Source organism: Durio zibethinus, chromosome 8 (assembly GCF_047325235.1).
Source record: "Durio zibethinus cultivar Kanyao isolate XHJ-2024 chromosome 8, ASM4732523v1, whole genome shotgun sequence".
NCBI lineage: Eukaryota > Viridiplantae > Streptophyta > Magnoliopsida > Malvales > Malvaceae > Durio > Durio zibethinus.
In genome coordinates this window covers 20851397-20871510 of record NC_143169.1, presented here as the reverse complement: position 1 = coordinate 20871510, position 20114 = coordinate 20851397, and the positions used below count along the sequence as shown (strand labels likewise).

General features: G+C 31.6%; 3 protein-coding genes across 6 annotated transcripts; 2 read left to right on the top strand and 1 right to left on the bottom strand.

The window, feature by feature from the left end:
• Positions 1 to 2676: 2676 nt before the first annotated feature.
• Positions 2677 to 7918, top strand: LOC111278920 (heat shock 70 kDa protein 15-like). The gene is made up of 10 exons (XM_022865677.2): positions 2677 to 2744; positions 3700 to 4914; positions 5352 to 5573; positions 5719 to 5814; positions 5906 to 6127; positions 6314 to 6508; positions 6589 to 6735; positions 6811 to 6960; positions 7037 to 7167; positions 7295 to 7918. Exons 2-10 carry the CDS (start codon positions 3745 to 3747, stop codon positions 7524 to 7526), a joined length of 2565 nt encoding a protein of 854 aa, XP_022721412.2. The 5' UTR covers positions 2677 to 2744; positions 3700 to 3744; the 3' UTR covers positions 7527 to 7918.
• Positions 7919 to 9542: 1624 nt separating this feature from the next.
• Positions 9543 to 11555, bottom strand: LOC111278919 (uncharacterized). Its single transcript, XM_089764657.1, has one exon. It carries the CDS (start codon positions 10911 to 10913, stop codon positions 9720 to 9722), a length of 1194 nt encoding a protein of 397 aa, XP_089620783.1. The 5' UTR covers positions 10914 to 11555; the 3' UTR covers positions 9543 to 9719.
• A 5588-nt stretch (positions 11556 to 17143) lies between these two features.
• On the top strand, positions 17144 to 19974 carry LOC111278918 (FCS-Like Zinc finger 10-like). Of its 4 annotated transcripts, XM_022865673.2 has the most exons (4): positions 17144 to 17341; positions 17435 to 17453; positions 18358 to 19334; positions 19423 to 19974. In XM_022865673.2, exons 3-4 carry the CDS (start codon positions 18454 to 18456, stop codon positions 19574 to 19576), a joined length of 1035 nt encoding a protein of 344 aa, XP_022721408.2. In that variant the 5' UTR covers positions 17144 to 17341; positions 17435 to 17453; positions 18358 to 18453; the 3' UTR covers positions 19577 to 19974. The 4 variants fall into 4 exon arrangements, with proteins under 4 accessions (XP_022721408.2, XP_022721405.2, XP_022721407.2 ...); XM_022865670.2 differs by lacking the exon at positions 17435 to 17453; XM_022865672.2 differs by lacking the exon at positions 17435 to 17453 and having other exon boundaries at positions 18256 to 19334.
• The last annotated feature ends 140 nt before the right edge of the window (positions 19975 to 20114 follow it).

The following is a 20114-nucleotide window of genomic DNA, read 5'->3' as shown; positions in this document are numbered from 1 at the left end:
TAAATATTTTAACAGTATAAATATTATAATAATAAATATTATTATTTTAATATTAATAAAAACAATATTTTAAAATTAGTAAAAATATTTTAAATATTTTAAAATATTAATATAAAGAATAATAAATAGTTTTATTTTAAGTATTTTTATATTAATACAATATTTTAATATTAAATATTATTATTAAAATATAATTATTCTTGAATATTAATAATTTTAATAATAAATAATTTCAATATACTTTAATAATAAATAAAATTTAATATTTTAATAGTTATATTAATATTATTTGAAAAAAGAAACAACGAAAATTTTTACTTTTTCAAAAATATAAATATTTTTCAAAAATTATTTTTTAAAATTCAATTTCTGAAAAACAAACAAAGCCCTAAATTAACGTGAACTAACCCATTTTTTTTACAATGAAATTTTTATTAAATTTTCAACATTCATGATAAGATGCAATTTGATTTGATTGTCTTGTAGGATTATTATTTTCATTAATATTTATTCTAAGAGATAAATTAACACAATTTATGACAAAATATTAGATGGAGATAAAGTGTGGTTTTCGACAATATTGCTTTTAACGGAGCCAACCACTCTTTGTTTAGTACAAAATCCAACTAAATATTTTATTTTTATTAATTATAAATTCTGTCTATACTTTCTGTTATAAAAGTCTCACTAATAGATTAGATAAGAATGAGTGAATCGAGAATCTAATTATTCATTTTTGGTAACTAATTTGGTTTGTGTTGCATAATTTGATTATATTCCCCCAGTAAAATGAAGATTCATAAGTATTCAACTACTTAGAAATATTATCATTATTATTGTTTTTTTGTTTGAATTGACTTTAAATGTCTTTAGTTTGAATTATTGCCCACCAGTTTGGAAAAGAAATATGAGGGAATTGTAATAGTTTTTGGACATTAGAATTGTAGATTTGCTTGCTTTCATTGATGATTGCAAATTGAATTTATTAGGCTTTGTGGTTTATATATTTGTTATTAATATAAAATTAAAAAAAAAATTATATTATCATCATACATCTGTATTCCCGCAACAGTGCGTAGATATTATGCTAGTAACCCTAAAATCTAAAATCCCTATCCTGTTAGCCTCTCAACTTTAGTCTTTTACTCATTCAATCTCTCTTGATCTCACAAACTTATACCTCTCTTGAATCTCGCTGCCACTCGCACTTCCATCATGCTTTCTAGTCTCTCACACGTTTATTGTTTCTCACGGCTGTTATCTTTCATTGTTAGACTAAGCAGCCTTTTATTCTTTCATCCAAGTGGGCTTTCATCATTTCCTTCCTCTTTTGCCAAGCTCCTTTAATCCTTTTCTTCACTCAAAATTTGATGTGTTACAAATTATTTTAGTTTTTTTTTTTTTTGCTTATTTCTAGTATAATTTAAGAATTTTGTTTACACATGTAGTTTTGTAGAGGATTAGGCATTACTTGTTTTGATTGATTGATAAAGGTTTGATATATACTATAAAGTGTTTGTCTTGTGAATTTTGCTTGATGGCTTTGCTGAGATAAGGAGGAAACTTAAATGATCATTAAGCTGAATAGGTTTTGATCATCATCAGATCAACTATGGCTTTTTTGGTAACTTTTGTAAATAGGCTTGTGGCATATGGATTGTAGGTATGAGTAACTACTATATTTGAGACAATATGTGAGAATTAAAATCGAAAAAACCTACTAAATTGATGGCATTAAGTCAGTTTGATTTATTATCGATTTTTAAGTCATTGATCGATTGGCTCAATTTTTATGTAGATTAAATTTGTTAAGTTGATTTTTTTTTTTTTTTTACAATATGAATGGACCATTTGCTCCCCCTAAATTATGTATGATAGGTTTTTTGTTTTTAATTTTTAATTTTTAATTTTATATTTGTTTATTTCGATTTTTACTTTTTATTATTTATTTTTATAAAAAATAAAAACATTTATCAGACGAAACATAACATGATCAATAATCTCATGATTAGTACCTTTTACAATGTCATGACTTATCAAATATATATTCTATATTTTTCTCATTTACGAATGATATTTTATTGATAAACAAAACTATAATTGATATTTTAAGTAACAACGTTTATAAACTTATGACTTTATAAGTATATACTACTAGCTACTGATTAATGAAGATGTTAATCACATTTTTTGGAGTTGATTTTAACAAATATCATAACAAAATTTTCTTGTTCTTTTAATCCAAATACCATAAAAAATTAGAAAAAAAAAATAAAAAAGGATTAGCAGACCCTGTTCATTATAAAGAGGCTCAACTTCTCAAGTCCATTTCTTCTTGAAAGAATTTGAAAACCCGATTAAAAGCCCAAAACCCGATAACCCAACCAATGGACCCACCAACAACCCGGCTCTTAAACCTAAAAAGGTTAACCTAAAGAATTCCAAAGGCTTTTCTGTCTGTCGATCTTTCTAGAAGCGATGTTATCTCTAGACAACTCTCGGACCAATCTACCCCAGCGACTCCCCCAAAACTATATAAAAAGGGCAAAAGAGCAACAAAATTTTTAAAAAAAATCACCGAGTATTAATTAAAAAAAGAAAGGTCTAAAAAGAAATCGAAAATTCCACACAAAGCCTCCTTAATAAAAACCCATCAAACTCTAATTCTGTGTTTTTGAATAGAAATTTCCAGAACCTGTTTGGTCCCCAATCTTCCCTCTCTCTTTCTCTTTCGTTCGTCAAAGGTACGATCGCAGCCTTCGTTCTTTGCAATTTCGTCTCTTGATTTTTGTTGTTGCCTTTATTTCTCTGCCTGGAATTTTGTAGATCTGCTTAGTTTTTGCTTTAGATTCGGTGCATCAGTGGATTTTTTTTTGCTCGATGCTTTTCGCATTGACTTTTATTTCTATTAAGATTTGGCTGTTTCTATTGATTCAGGTGGAAATGGTTTTCTTTTTTATTTCTAATTTGTCGATTCTTTTATGTGTAAAATTAGCTTATTTTAAGGTTTTTTGTTGTATTTTTTTGCATATGTTCTTTGAATTCAACTTTTTTTTTTCCTCCTTGGAGACTTATTTGAGAATTAAAACGAAGTTAAAATTAGTTATTTTAGGTTGATTTAAATGTGATTTTTATTTGTCATTGCAGGGAGTTTGCTTTTCTGATCAATTTTAGTTTAAGGAGTGTTGCTTTTGAGTTGGAATCTGATTGTAAAAGTTTTTAGGATTTGTTTCTAATTTTTTGATTCGTGTGTGAAACTTGAAGGTTTTTTTTAATAAACTGTTTCATTAATTTTAAGTGTATTTGTGTCTCTGCATGCACCTGGTAAGCATATGCCTCTGAACGTTATGTGTTTTTTGTTCTAGTGTGAATGATCAACTCAACAAGAGGCTTTAAATGAGAGCAAAGGGTATGTGTTGATTGAATCTTGTTATGGTTATTAGTGTATTAATTAAAGAGTAATGATCCTATGAGCTCAAGTCCATGGAAGTTACCAAGGAAGCTTGAGCCACAATTTGTTGCTTATAATAAATGAGAATATATTTATATCACCATGATTGATATTAATTTGATAATTTGTTACATATTAGACCTCTGATTATGGTGATGCCATGTCTAGATTTCTAGAATCGTGATGATGATTTTTAGCCTTTCTTGTTTTAATATTTATATATAATCATATTACTTTTTTTTTGTCAGATCCATTTTTCTTTATAAAATCAATTGGTGTAATTGCTACTGAAAATGAGCGTTGTTGGGTTTGATTTTGGCAATGAGAGCTGCATTGTTGCTGTTGCAAGACAGAGAGGGATTGATGTTGTGCTTAATGAGGAATCAAAGCGTGAAACTCCAGCCATTGTATGCTTTGGGGAGAAGCAGAGATTCATTGGTACTGCAGGGGCAGCATCTTCTACTATGAACCCTAAAAATTCAATTTCTCAGATAAAGCGGTTGATTGGCCGTCAGTTCTCAGATCCTGAGTTGCAAAGGGATCTTAAGTTGCTACCATTCAATGTCACTGAGGGTCCTGATGGATATCCTTTGATTCATGCTCGTTATTTAGGTGAAACGAGAACTTTTACTCCAACCCAAGTCTTGGGAATGGTTTTGTCAAATTTGAAAAGCATAGCTGAGCAGAATCTAAATTCAGCAGTGGTTGATTGCTGCATTGGTATTCCTGTATATTTCACCGATCTTCAAAGAAGGGCAGTTTTAGATGCAGCTACAATTGCAGGCTTGCACCCTCTCCGCTTGATTCATGAAACTACAGCAACAGCATTGGCTTACGGCATCTATAAGACTGATTTATCTGAAAATGACCAATTAAATGTTGCCTTTGTTGATATTGGACATGCTAGCATGCAAGTTTGTATTGCTGGCTTCAAGAAGGGGCAACTCAAGATATTGGCTCATTCATTTGACCACTCTCTGGGTGGTAGAGATTTTGATGAAGTTCTATTTCGGCATTTTGCTGCAAAATTTAAAGAGGAATACAAGATTGATGTCTTCCAGAATGCAAGGGCATGTATTAGGCTTCGGGCTGCTTGTGAGAAGCTAAAGAAGGTACTTAGCGCAAATCCTGAGGCGCCTTTAAATATTGAGTGCTTAATGGATGAGAAGGATGTTAGGGGCTTCATTAAGAGAGAGGAGTTTGAGCTGATCAGTGCTCCAATTTTGCAACGTGTGAAGAGGCCGTTGGAGAAGGTACTTGCTGATGCTGGTCTTGCAGTTGAGGATGTTCACATGGTTGAGGTTGTTGGTTCAGCATCTCGTATTCCTGCTTTGATAAAAATCCTCATAGAGTTCTTTGGTAAAGAGCCTAGGCGCACAATGAATGCTAGTGAATGTGTTGCAAGGGGTTGTGCTTTGCAATGTGCAATTCTTAGTCCCACATTCAAAGTTCGGGAGTTTCAGGTAATTTTCTGCCTGTAATTAATTTACTGTTATAAGTTTTCTGTTTCTGTCGAGTGTTATCTCAGCTGTGTAGTTATCATTCATTACTTGGAGGCTTTCTTATGCGACTTAAGTAGTTAATTTTTTTGGAGAAACATGCAGTATGATTTCTCTCTGTACTTTCTTCATTGTCCTGAAGATGAAAATGATGCAAGATCTTGCCTTGGACCTCTTCCATACTTTACTTTCTTCATTGTTGATGTTGCATGCCTTACCGTCATTTTTGTTTACTTTTCTTTTATTTCTTGCCATATTTCAAAATTTTGCCTTGGACCTCTTCCATACTTTACTTTCTCCATTGTTGATGCTGCATGCCCTACCGTTATTTTTGTTTACTCTTCTTTTATTTCTTGCTGTATTTCAAAAATAGCTCACCACTGAATTTGTATGATTGGAAGGTCAATGAGAGCTTCCCTTTTCCAATTTCACTATCATGGAAAGGATCTTCTCCAGATGCTCAGAATGGAGGAGCAGAACAACAGCAACTGGTTTTTCCAAAGGGAAATCCGATACCCAGTGTCAAGGCTGTGACATTCCACAAAACGAGTACTTTCAGTGTTGATGTTCAATATTCTGACATAAGTGATTTGCAGGCCCCCGCAAAGATCAGTACATACACGGTAATTTATCCCAAAACCTTGATCAAACTCATAAGTTTTTTTTTTTAGTTTTTTACTTCTCCTTAAGAATCACTTGTTCAGTACAAAAATTTCTTTTTCAACCTTCTGATTTGTGAAATAATTTGTGGCATTTGTTAAATGGCAGATTGGTCCTTTTCCAACAATAAGAAGTGAACGACCAAAACTGAAGGTCAAAGTTCGTTTGAATTTGCATGGAATTGTGTCCCTTGAGTCAGCAACAGTAAGTATTTGCGAATCAACATTTTAAGCTTTAATTATAGTTGAAAGGTAAAATTTTGTGCTCTTTCCTGACTACTTTCATGTGTTTTTAGCTCTTGGAAGAGGAAGAAGTTGAAGTTCCAGTTTCAAAAGAGCAGGCAAAAGAAGATACTAAGATGGAGACTGATGAAGCACCTAGTGATACTACTGCCCCCAGTGCCAATGAGACAGATATTAACATGCAAGATGCCAAGGGTACAGCTGATGTAGCAGGGGTTGAAAATGGTGTTCCCGAGTCAGGGGACAAGCCTGTCCAAATGGATACCGATACCAAAGTAAGTGACTTTTGTCTGCATGCTATATACATGAATTGCCAGAATTGTGCTGTAGCCTTTAAGGCAGGTTACTGTCAAGTTTTTAGTATGCTTGTTTCTTATATGGAATAACTTTGGAGCCTTTTTCTCAGGTTTTTTTATGTGTTTGGTTTGTTGTTTACATTTTTACTTCTGCCTGTCGTATAGGTTGAGGCTCCCAAGAAGAAGGTGAAGAAAACAAATGTCCCAGTGGCAGAGTTGGTGTATGGTGCAATGTCACCTGCAGATGTTCAAAATGCTGTAGAGAAGGAGTTTGAAATGGCTTTGCAAGATAGGGTTATGGAAGAAACAAAGGATAAAAAAAATGCTGTTGAGGCCTATGTCTATGACATGAGGAATAAGGTAAATTGTAGTCTACTAATTTGCTAGAGTTGTTACTTGGCTGTTATAATTTAAAAACTAATCATACTTTGTGTCTTCAGCTTAGTGATAAATACCATGATTTTGTCACTGCTTCGGAGAAGGAAGAGTTTATTGCTAAGCTTCAGGAAACAGAGGATTGGCTATATGAAGATGGGGAGGATGAAACAAAGGGTGTTTATGTTGCCAAGCTTGAAGAGCTTAAGAAGGTAACTCTTGTTCTTGTGATTTCTCAAGTTGACTGTATAAACTCATATCTGACTGATGATGTCTTAATTTTGCAGCAAGGGGATCCTATTGAAGAACGTTACAGAGAGTATACCGAGAGGGGAACTGTCATCGATCAGCTTGCTTACTGTATTAATAGTTACAGGGAGGCGGCCATGTCAAATGATCCCAAATTTGATCACATTGAACTTGCTGAAAAGCAAAAGGTAATGGCTCCTTCTCTGTCTCTCCCTCTCTCCACTCCTTTTATTGCTGAGATCTAATCCTTTTGGTGCATTGTAGGTCTTAAATGAGTGTGTGGAAGCTGAAGCCTGGCTAAGGGAGAAAAAACAGCAGCAGGATCAACTTCCTAAGTATGCCACTCCTGTTCTCTTGTCAGCTGATGTGAGAAAGAAGGCTGAAGCACTAGACAGGTCTCCACTATTTCACCTGCTTTAGGTTTTGTATCCAGCATGTAGATTTTTTATTTGTTCTAAGATTTCTGTATCCTGCACAAAGTAATGATAGTTAATGCTGAGATTCGATATTTGTCTTAAACAGGTTTTGCAGGCCAATAATGACAAAACCTAAACCAGCTAAACCAGCCACGCCTGAAAAACCAGCAACCCCACCTCAACCACAGGGTGCAGATGCCAGTGCCAACCCGAATGCAAGCCCTAACCACAACACTGACCCCAGTGAAAATGTGCAGGCAGGCAATGGTGAGGAACCTCCAGCATCTGCAGAACCAATGGAAACTGACAAATCGGAGACTACTTCAAGTAGTGCATAAATTATTAGCCTGGTGATCTTTTTTGGATTTATGTGGCCAAAATTTGTTCCGCATGTGTGAGCATTATTTTCACAAGAGCCTGAGACCGACTCTTTGGGCAAGCAGTTAAGAGAGGCTGTGTTGATCAGGTTGTTGTTTTCAATCTGTAAAGCCTTCTCGTTGCAATGTCTGCCAAGATTTGTTATTATTAAGAGTGAGTCTTTAGAATCGGTTTTTTTTTTTTTTTTTTTTTCCGTAAGTTAAAGACTGCTATTGAGCTTTCTTGCTAACATTTTTCTGTTAGTGGGAGGCTAAAATTTACTCCTTTTAAAGGATTTCACGTGTTAATCCTTATGTCTGTAGGATTTGCTTTGGGATTAGTAATCACTTAAATTCTGGGTATTGTTTCTTGATTCTGGGTATTGTTTCTTGATTTATTTGACTACATACACATATATAACTGGACCATTTTCTTCTTCCTGTTGCAACATTTGAAGTCTCGCTTTGAATGTTGGTATCAGTGATTCTTTCGATTGTCACTTTCTAGTTTATTTATACGGTAACCCCAAAAGAAATGTTTGGAGTATTCCGTTACTCCTGATATTTTAGTTTGTGTACGGCGAGTATATAACCACAGATCACAAATTCGGGGATGACTTTGGTGCTGGCGATTCACAAAACATTGGTCGAAGTCGGTTTTGCCGTAGCAATACAGTGGAATGTGAATTTGTTTGGTTTAAAATTGTTGTGCAAAACACTTACAGAATAAAATAAATTCAGGATTCGACTATTGGTGAAAATTGTCTGGAAAGAAAATTAGGTATAAACAAAGCTTGCAACACTAAAATCGTATTATAAAACAATTATAATAATATTAAAATGCCTGTTGATTTAGTGTCCAAATTTAAAGCATTATGAACAATGATAGATAAGATAATATGATAATCGATTGATATTATATTTGATTTATATTTGATTTATATCTAATTGAAAGAGATAAGATTATAAAAAAAATTATCATTTTCTTAATATAAAATAATTTAATCTTTTTAAAGTGAAAATTATAATAAATAAATTGACAAAAAAATGAATACAATCATTTTAAAAATTAAAGACATACATATAAAGAAATTGTTTGATATTTTCTCAATAATTTTTTTTTTAATTTCACAAGCATAGATATTAACCATCATACATATACCACTGCTTTTTACAATTACATTTTTTTTTTATTTTTTAAATAAATTAACGGGTATGTATCGGTCCAGCTGAATTGTGTCTGAAATTTTGAGAATATCGAGCAAGGCTAAGACGGTGAACAAGGCACTTGTTAGCCAACAAATACTTAGAACACTGTAATCTTGATGTTGATGCAAGAAGGGCTCCCTGAAAAAGTCCATGAGATCCATAATGAGATGTGTAATGATGGTGAAAGTTTACCAGATAAAGTAACCTAGAGTGCACTTGTATCCAGTTTCAGTAAGCGACGTCGTCATGATTCTTTGAGGAGATTAAGGAGAACGGATTACAGCCTATCTCAATGATTTATACAAACATTAATTGAAAGCAATTTTAAGCTAGGTAAGACTGAGAAAGCTTTAGGTGTAGTCCAGGACATGACCCAATCATGAGATCTACTTACCGTCTCAATCAACACCTGTTCCAGGTTCAAAAATCTAACCCCCAGCCTTTCTTATCGGCCTCTGTTTTTCTTTTTCTTTTGACATGTAAAACACCGAAAGGGCAAGTTTTGCAGGTACTGTTTTCTAGTGTCTATCTAGCAAAAAATGGACTAAAGGGCAATTTCTGCGGTTGAAAAAGTCAGATCACTCCATTACATCTTATGTTTACACTTAACATAACCAGACAACTTATGTTCACCAGCACAAGCAAGAGAGAAACAACAAAGCACTTGCCTGTAAAAATGATGTTATCTAACACAATCCACGTTTTCAAGCTTGATCAATGGTGAGAGCAATTTTGTAGAGGAAAAATGGATCACCTGGAACTACCACATTAATGGGGTACAGGCGATAATGAGAGTAATGATCTTCTCTAAATTCAGTAAAAATTTCTACTTGCCTGATACAGCATGTCTAGTGTTATTATTGTTGCTCACAATAGCATTTGGCAAAAGGATCCAATATATTATACAACAACATTTAGCAGTCGACATCTAATCAATGTTATGGAGATAACTGAGGTTTGCATGCATTACCCACTAGCATTCTCAGCGGAGACATCGTTCTCCTCATCATCACCCTGCTGCATTTTTGCAATTTCAGCCTGCACTCTCTTCATGATCTGCCTCTTCTCCATTTCCAACTCTCTATGAAAATCCATTCTCATCTTCTCCAATTCCAACATCTGCTGCCTTTTACTATTCTCAATCTTTTCATATATATCGCTAAATTTATGAATAGAATCAGCAAGCAATCTGAACGAAGAACCCTCATGACCTTGCCTCCCAAATTTTCTCTTTTTAGGTGGCAGGCCATCTGAGATATCCTCCTCACCATCAGCAGATTCTGAATTTGCTGGACTATCCCTCATTTCATCCAAGCCATTTGCACGGCTAGAATAAAAGGTAGGGTTCATTAACACATACTCACCTGAGTCCAATCCACAAGAAAGCCCACCCTGCTGTGGAGGAGTTGACATTAACATATCCATTTTCTTGAAATAAACCCAGTTGCTAGCAGTAGCACCAGTCTCTGCAAGCATAACTTTCTCCTTCTTATACTTCTTCTTCAATGTATCCAATCGATTTCGACACTGGGTGTCAGTCCTTTCAATCTTTGAAACCTCTGAAACCTTCTCTGCAACTTCTTGCCATTCCTCAGATCGAAGACTCTTCCTCCCACATTGCAAAAACTGGTCACCCCACGCATCTAGCAAAACAAATGTCTCATGCTCAGTCCAATCTGTAAGAGAATTCCTCCCACCATGTGAAGGTCTAGGCACTGATGGACCTGCAAGTGCTGGTGCTAGTACTCGAGGAGCAAATTCATAACTTGACACCAAACTCTTCAATTTCCTCTTTTTTGGTTGCCTCTCCAAGTCAGCATCATCATTCTTTCGATTAAAACCTTTCTGCTTATCACCACCTTCATCATCATCATCATCCAGCTCGTCATCGTCATCATTGTCATCATCATCATCTATATCTTTTCCTACATACCGAACACCATTATTTTGATAATGATTTTCCTCTTCCTCTGCCAAATCTTCCTCATCTGCTTCCTCCTCCTCATCTTCATTATCATCAACATATTGATTCCCAATCCGTCTAGAATCTGGAACATTTCTAACAGGAAGCTTTTGGCTATTCGAAGAACCATAACCCTGCTGGTGACTAACACCATAAGCATTTGAAGGGTATCTAGCATCATCCTCAATCTCATCCATAAGACCAAAAAAACTCAGCTCAACAATGAGAAACCCCAAAAGTATCCCTAAAAATCCAAGCCTACTTCTAAAAAAAATTAAAATAAAATAAAAAACAACAAAAACGTACTTCCCTTGCACCTTAATATTTCAAATCCCAAATTTCCTCTACCCCATCCAGAACAATACAACAACCAGTTATTCTTTTTCCCCCAAAAACAATCCCACTAATTCTCATCAGCACTCGTACTCTTTGAAAAGAAAAAACCTAAGTCCTAAAACCCTTGTATCTTTTCTCTTCATAAAAGAAAATAAATGCAAAATCAGGCTTCCTCCTTCATTATTGAATCAAATAACAAAACCCATAAAAAATTACTAAAAAAAACAACCTTTTCAACGCTAAATCACAGAATTCTCAATCTTTCAACACCCAAGTTAACAAAACCAAACCCCCTCCACCAAATAAAAACCAATAAATTTTAAGTTCCTTTTTCTTTTTTCGCTTATCCTTTTTACTGTCCAGCTACTGATCATTGATTTATCCTTTCCCCAAAAATCAAATTCCCATTAACCCCGTCCTCCTCAACATAAATAAAAACCCTAATGTTTAATCAAATCAGAATCCAATTAAAAAAAACAACAAAAACCCATCAAAGCTTACCTGTAAAAGCGCTCAAAATTCTCAAACTTGTCTTCAACATCAAACTGTAATTGAAGCTCTAAGAAGCCACTCAAAAGTTCATAGGTAATTCAAAAGTTTCATTTTTTGTTTTCTTGGAAGAAAATTAAACACGGAAGGTAACAAAAAAGTATTGTGATTGTGTAGAGAGTAACTACGAAAAAAAAAATGGGGGATAAAAGGAGGATTGCTGCTATTTTCCGTTTTGTGGTTAGCTTTTTTGGAAAACAAACCGTGACATTTACATGCCCATTGGGTCGTTGTTAAATGGTTTTCAAAGGTTATTTTGGCTTGAGATTGCGTATTATTTTTTTAATCCAGTGAAATCAATGTAATAAATAAATTTTTTCAAAAAAAAAAAAAAAAAAAAAAGAATAATTATCCAATAAAAAATGATCTAAATGTATCTCGTGGGATTGGTTCAGTGGTAAGTCTCTTCTTCCGGTCCATGAAAATCTCAAATTCGAAACACCATATATGCGACAACGATGTATCAACGTGTTAAAGCAGTCTCACCCAAAATTTAATATGGTAATAGGTTGGAATGATATGAGTTTTTACGCGTTATTCACATTTAATTTTAGAAAAATATTAATTAATTTCGTATCTAATTTTTAATTTTAAAAAATTTAATTCTATCAAATTAAAATAAATTAAAATTCGTAAAATATAAATTATTTAATCATTTATATTCAAATGAATCATAAGCTTTTGGCAGTGACATAAGTGTATTAAAAAATATCAAGATGGAAGAGAAGGGTCAAAAAAATTTTTTTTATATACTTAAATTTGTTAGCAAATACGTAACACATTATCAATGAATAGCTTAAATAGAAGTGAAATGTTCGTGTTGAGAGTTAATCTACAAAAATATCTCCATTTTAAGTAAAAAAAAAAATAAATTTAAAGCATGAAATGTTTTTATTATATGGTCTATTAATTAATTTTATTATTTAAACTCACTCAACTATGTTACATAAATTCAATTTATTTATAGAGTTTTTAAATACATCATTGGGGCCTAAGATAATAGAAAAATATCCCCTAAAATATTAAGCTATTTAAATTTAATTATGAATTATTTTATTAAGTAGCATTTGCATTTGGAGTTTGAGATTAATAATAATGGTTATATTTTAGTGCCCAATTTAGTAGGATTCAGGTGTCATATAATCAATGTTGACTTACGACTTTAAGATAAATAGCCATTTGTCAAGTTAATTATATCATCGTTTATAAATTATAGAAAAGGAGAATAAATTAGAATGTAACATTTTTTTTTACTTCACACTTTTTTCTATTCTCTGTTTCTTCCTTTATTTCTTATCTCCTCTTCAAAATTTTGACTGATTTGGATGGTCCAACACACCTCAAAATATATTCTTTCTGATTTCCTTATATTTTTTTATGAAAAGTCTAACATACTTTTCACCTCATCTTCCAACAAACCCTTTCATCACTTAATCAAAAATTACATCAACAAAAATATAAAAAAAAAAATTTTGCATTATAGGATATCCTTAGTTTTTTTTTTTTTTTAATCACATCCTCTTTATGTTAAATTTTTATTATTAAGCTTTCAACTCAAAATCAATTTAATACAAATATTCTCTAAATGAATTGATGGACGCCTCAAAAATAAGAAAATAAAGAAATTTAAAGGATAATTTTTTTTGGACATTTTTAAAAATTGAAAAAATTTTGTTTTAAAATTTCGTCTGAACACCCCAAAATATTTTCTGAATATCTTTTTTATTGATAAAACTAATAAATTCATTTACAATATTTCATATATATATTTATTATAAATGAATATCTTAACAAAATATTATTCCTTAAAAAATAAGATGTCCCAATCTAGGGCCACACAAAGAAACAGAAGAATCCTGGCACTTCAACATATGCACGACACGTGTGGTGGGCCTCACTTACTGTAAGTCATGTTTGAGCCGTCAGATCATCTGACTTTTACCGGAGAATCTTTCATTACTCAGCCGTTGGATTGCACGAGGTTTGCACGGCAGAAGCGAACACGTGTGGACCCATTTGTATTTATTTTTTATTATAACTATTTATTACACACCTTTCAGTTAATTAGATTTTCTTTTTTTAAAAGGCTGAGTCAAGCTAAACGACAAAATGAACTGTAAAACAAAGAGTTCTGTAAAGGAATCATTACTCCGAGAGAGCCTTCTCTAGTGGGGTCCACTTTTTTGGTCCCACTAATCATAGAGTTTGATGGCCAGATTTGACGCCGTTTAACTCATTGATTGGGTCCCACATTAATGATGTGGCATAGTGAATTTACTACTTTACCACATTCCTCAAAGAGTATTCACAATTTTATAATTATCCATCCACCTCAATTTTTATTCAAAAAAATATATATATTTTTAGAAGCAAGAATCAAACTCCAAAAAAAATGAAATAGATTAAATTTTTTTATTATTTATGTTATTTTTATTACATTTTTATCACATTTTTTAAAATTAAAATTTTTGAATACAAAAATAATTTAACCCATTTAATAATGGATATGATAAAAAAATTATTCTTGAGTTATGCTACTTGTTTTAATCTTATATGAAAATATTTGTGATTTCTTTTTAACTTTACATATCATATACATTTTTAATTTATATAGGATTGTGTTTTAAATTGTTGTTAGATATGAAAAAGTTTTTTGAATAAAGAATTAATCAAATAAAGTCACATTAATAATAATATTATAAATAATCCTTGAAATGATCAATGTAATATTTGAATTAAAAAAATTTTTAATGTATTGCTTGAATCATAAATTTATTAATTAATGTAGCATTTATTTCAAAATTTATTAATTTCAAATGATGATATATGACACATAAATAATTTTTTAAAAGTCACATTAATTAACAATTAATATATCACATTATAATTTTTTTATGTTCAAATATACATTAAACATTTCACTATAATTTATAAATCATTTATAGCATTAACTCATTCACATTATATATCATAATGTTCATTTAAAGTAAAATCTTTGTAAAAAATATTTTTAAATTAAAATTTTAAATGCATCATATTAATATAAGTGTATGCATTTTTAAGATTATTCGAAGAATTTAATAGCCCTAATTATATTATCAAAAAAATTTTATAACATTTTAAACTATGAACAAAAACCTATAACAATGTTCTTAGGGCGTGAGGTTTAAGTCGTTTAGAAAAATTAAAATTTTTGATATATAAGAGATTGTAATTTATAAATAAAAGAAAAAATACATATACTAAAATTTAAATCTGGTCATTTTAATGCACATTAAAAGGGCAGTTTGGTCATATAAATATTAGGGCCACATCAGTAATTTCGTGACCAGCAAGAAAGTGCACCGCGTTTGGATCAATTCCCAACAATGCTTGGTTTTGTCTCTAAGTCTTTTAACTCAGTTCAAACACCGACGGGGGAATAATACGTTTCGGAAAACTGAAGCAAACAAGTTCTTGGGTTCCTAGTGCTTTATCGGTTAACGGTGTTAAACGCAACAAAATACGTTGTCGTTAATAGACGTTTTTGGTGAGTTGAGCGTTGAGCCCACCACTCTTGTTTTGTCTTTTTGGGCTCACTAACCATACGGGCAAACAATATATACTCTTTCAAAAAGCATTGATCTTTATACAACTGGAATTTTTAATGTCTATCTTCAATGGACCATTTTATGGTCTGAATACAATTTTTTTTCCCGCAAATTATTCCATTTGTCATTTACATTTTATCACCCAAAAAAAAAAAAATCATTGGTTTCAATTTTTATGGCATATAATTTGAGATATGGATATTCGATTTAATAACAGATGATTGTATTATTGTAAATAAATATGTTTGTAATTAGATATAGAACCAAATTTAAAATTTTTTTATCGATAAAAAAAAAAACAGATGCACATATTATTACTTAAAAAGTCAAATTAAAAAAGTTGAACTTAGAGATTATATATTTTTTTAAATGCATTAAAAAAGGAACTAAGTCAAGTTTTTAGTTGAAAATAAGATGTAGCTATGGTTGAAAAGTGAAACTAATGTTCAACAATCAAAGATTTGAAGTTTTGATGTTATTAAAAAAATAAATAAATTATTTATTTTTTAAAAAATATATTGCTTTAAGTAGAGATGTCAATGTCATATTAATATAATGCTTCAAAGTAGGTAAAATTCATAGTATTTTAGTTCTTGTTGAGCACATCGAAACTAACACATTAAAAAAAACTTATACTAGAAGCCAAAATTTTGTACCAAAAGAAAATCATGCAGTCAACTAGCGCGTAGCTTGAATGGCCTAACGTTGGTAGCCTTTGAGAGATTATTTAGGTTCGAAACATAATGTTTTGACTCTTTTCATGAAAATAAAATAAATCATTAATTAACGAATAATTAATTTAAATGATAAAAATAATATTTTTATTATTTAAATTTAAATTTTATAAAATTATATAATATAATTTTTCATAAATTCATTAAATTCGCATGAAAATAAATTTATTTGGATCAATTCTGAAGGAATATGTAATTCAAAAGTTTTTTGTTGTTAAATTAAAAATATATATATATTGTAAATAGAAACGAGGTTAGAAATAGGTAGAATTTTTTTTTTTTAAAAAAAGGAAATCATACATCATTAAAACCTAACTAAAATCTTAATTTTTTAATTGATAATTGGTTAATTTTGTTTATCCATTAGATAAGAGATAAGGATGGTAGAATTCAAAATCTAATCTTATATATTTTTCTAAGCTTTCTTAATCTCTTAATTGGCAATAATTAATTTACATAAAAATGGTAATAACTAATTAGATTATGATAAATGATGTAATTTTTATTTTTGAAAATATCTTGTTATTCTTACATCAAATCTTTTTACAAAATCTTTATCTCTACTTAAAAACTATTAGATATTAGCAAAAAATAAAAATAGATACTATCAAGTTATTTGATGATCGATTTTTTTTTTAAAATGTTTAGAAAATCATTTTATTTTTTTATCAAAATAAAACTTGATAAGAGATTTAAATTAACTCTGTTAAACTCGAGTGTACGGTGATTTTTTTTTCTTAAGAAAATGTAAGCTCCTTATATTTATTTGTTATTTTAAGATATATTTACTATAAAATAATTTAAAATTTTAAAAATTTAATTTATTTGTTTCATGTCGTTACTTTTAAAAATAATTAAAAAAATCAAATTTAAAATTTAAAATTAATTGTTTTATCCCATATTGCATTTAAAAAAATGATAATAAAGATAAAAGAATAAAAAAATAGAATTGAAAATAAAAAGTTGATGATCAAGGAGGACAGTTAAAAGCGAAATCGTGGGGCAAATCAAGTGGACAAGATTTGCAGTGTACAGCAAGCGTGACTCCTTCACACAAAAGAAACTCTTTTTTCTTTTTGTCTTCAACTCCAAAACCAGGAATATACACTGTTTTCTACAATTCCGTATAAAAATACGTATTTCTTTCTTAATAATGAGAGAGAGAGAGAGAGAAGAGAGAGAAGTATATCAGAAGCCTAAGTGGTTCACTGTTTCTCTGATTTTGATGCATTGCAGAAGCAAAAAAAATAGTAACTAAAAAGTTTTAATAGAAAAAAACAAAAAAAATGGCGGAAAAAAATTATATAGAGATAGATCATGTTTTTGCTAAGCCAAAGTAGAATCTCTACCTCTTCTGCATTTTGGGATTTTCTTTTGTTCTCTCTCACCTTTCAAGTTTTAACAGAGGAAAACCAGGTGCGTTTTTTTTTTTAATTTTTGCTATTTTGTAATTATTTTAGCTCTTCTTTTTTAAAATTTTTTTTTTTTTTATCAATCTGCGTTTTTCAGCATCTGGGATATCAAAAAGGTTGGAGCTTTGTTTTAAACCAGTTTGGTTTTCAATTTTTTTTATGATTCAACTTTAACTTTTGATGTTGTCTAAGGTAGTTTTGATGCATGCATGGGTCTATTTTTTTATTAAATGTTGATGCGTTAGCCCGTTTCTTGAGTACCCATTTGATGCGTTTGAAGTAAATTTTGGTTCATGATAATCTGGGTTTTGGTTCATGTTGATCACCAAAATCTATTCCAGCCCTATGTCTACTTGCTTCTTATTAGAGTTAAATTTAGATTACTGATCAGCCTTGTATGTTCATATAGTTCTTTGTTGCACATAAGCTGTTTAAAAGGATTGCTCTTGTTGTTGATCTGGATTTACTTATAGAGGATTTGTTTCTTTCCATTGTTTGTTCATTGATGCTCAAAAATGTTTTTTTGAAGAGGTTTTTTATAGCTCTATTAAGATTTTCCTGTATTTTTGCTCCTCGTATTGCATTGTTGATATGATTTAACGATCTTGTCCAAACTTTTGTTCTTAAAGTGAAATTGTTATGGTATTAGCCCTGTTATTGCATTGTAGCTTCCAAAATGCTCTTTTGTGGGGCTTTGAACATAATATGATGATCTGTGCATTTATTTTTCTTTTGCACCTACCTGGATATTCAACTTCTATCACAGTTGAATGTTGTCATTCGGGGTAGCTAAATCAAATTGCCATACATGGGCTTTGGTCATTTTGTTTGTTGATTTTAGTATAAAACGTATTTTTTTTATATTGATGAATTCTTCATTCTAATACAGTAAGGAATTGCTGGTTTTCTTGCTAGAAGATTTAGGTTTATAGATAATGCAGTGTAAGACAACATACTTCATAGGCAAGTACAATGGATGATAATCTGATGGCTGACCCTAATTCGGAGTCCTTTTTTCAGCCTGATACATTGGGTTTAAGGCATATTGGCAGCTCACTTTTCAATATTCCTGGTTTCCTTGTTGGATTTAGCACTAAGGGTTCTTCAGATTCTGATATGGTATGGAGCCCTACATCTCCTCTTGATTTGAGAGTTTTTACAAATTTTAGCAACCCATTTAGTGTTAGGTCTCCTAGATCATCATCCCAAAGTGGTTATCTGAAGAAGTGGGATTGCGATAAGATAGGTTTGGGCATTGTGAATTTGCTGGCTGATGAAATTAAACCAGATGGTGATGATCTTGATTCTCCAAAGAGGAAGAATATAATATTTGGACCACAGGTGAAGACTAAATTTCCATATTCCTCAAGGTATTCCCATGAATTCCTCAGTAATTCTATGAAATCCAATTCTTTGCCTAGGAATTATATAATTTCACCACTTTTCCAAGCCAGAAAACCCAACACCAAATCAGAGGATTCTAGTCTTGTCATTGGAAATGAGGAAGAGCTATTAGAACAGAAACCAGATTCCCAGCTTTCCCCTTCTTTTATTGCCTCTACCCGAAATTCCAATTTGAGTTCCAGATGTTTTTGTTCAGAAAATGGAACCATCAGCATTAATAGTTCACCTCTGCCAATTGGCAGAGCTTTGCAAGTAGATAATTCTTTGGTAAGTAAACCAAGTTCACTTCCTGTACTCATTGGCCATAGCATGGGATCTCTCTCTGCGCACGAGATAGAGCTTTCTGAGGATTATACTTGTATAATTTCTCATGGTCCAAACCCCAAAACAACTCACATTTTTGGTGACTGTATTTTGGAATGTCACAAAAATGAGTTGACCAATTTTGACAAAAAGACAGAACTGGGAACAAAAGTGCCTCAACAGGGTAAGAGCACAGAGGCTTCAAACGCTTACCCCTCTGATGAATTTTTGAGCTTCTGTTACTCTTGCAAGAAAAAGCTAGAGAAGGATAAAGACATTTACATTTACAGGTTATCAAATTCACATCCCGTTTTGACTTTTACTTCAGTTGCATCTTGTTGTAATGGCTGAGGCTGTTTTTTCTTCTGATTCTTGTAGAGGTGAAAAGGCATTTTGCAGTTTTGATTGCCGCTCTGAGGAGATTTTCGCAGAGGAGGAAATGGACAAAACCTGTAATAATTCCTCCAATGGTTCTCCTGAGCAGAGTGATGATGAAGATATCTTCGTAATGGGTATGCCCATTAACATGTAATGGGCTATAACTATGATTGCTTTTTGCAGGCTTCCATGCTAAGACTGATAAAATTGCTGCAAAGTTTAATTCCTGGATCATCTGTTCATAAAGAGCTGTTTATGTGAATCTGTTTGCAGCCATGGACGATGGCAGCATAAATCGTGAGTCATGGATAGCACAGCATAGAGTTTGATTCATAGTCCGGAGACAGATATAATATTAGACTGTTGTTGCACTATAATTTTGATTAGATGAGTTAGTAGTGGCCAGAAGCCCAATCTCATCGGTTTTCCTTTTTATATATTTTATTGTCATTGCTCTGGTGTGAGCTGTAGTAGAAGCCTCTTGAACCTGAAGAACTCATTGTTGAATCTTGAACAAATGTGGCGTTATTGAATGCATTCTCTTTCAGATAATTCTTTTTAGCCTGCAGTTATCTTTCCTGTTCTTTGGCAATATATGACAACAAAATGGAGATTAATCTTATTTTTCTGCCATGGGTTCTAGTTTATTATGAATGTTAGTGGGTATAATCTGTTTGTGATTTAGTGATGTC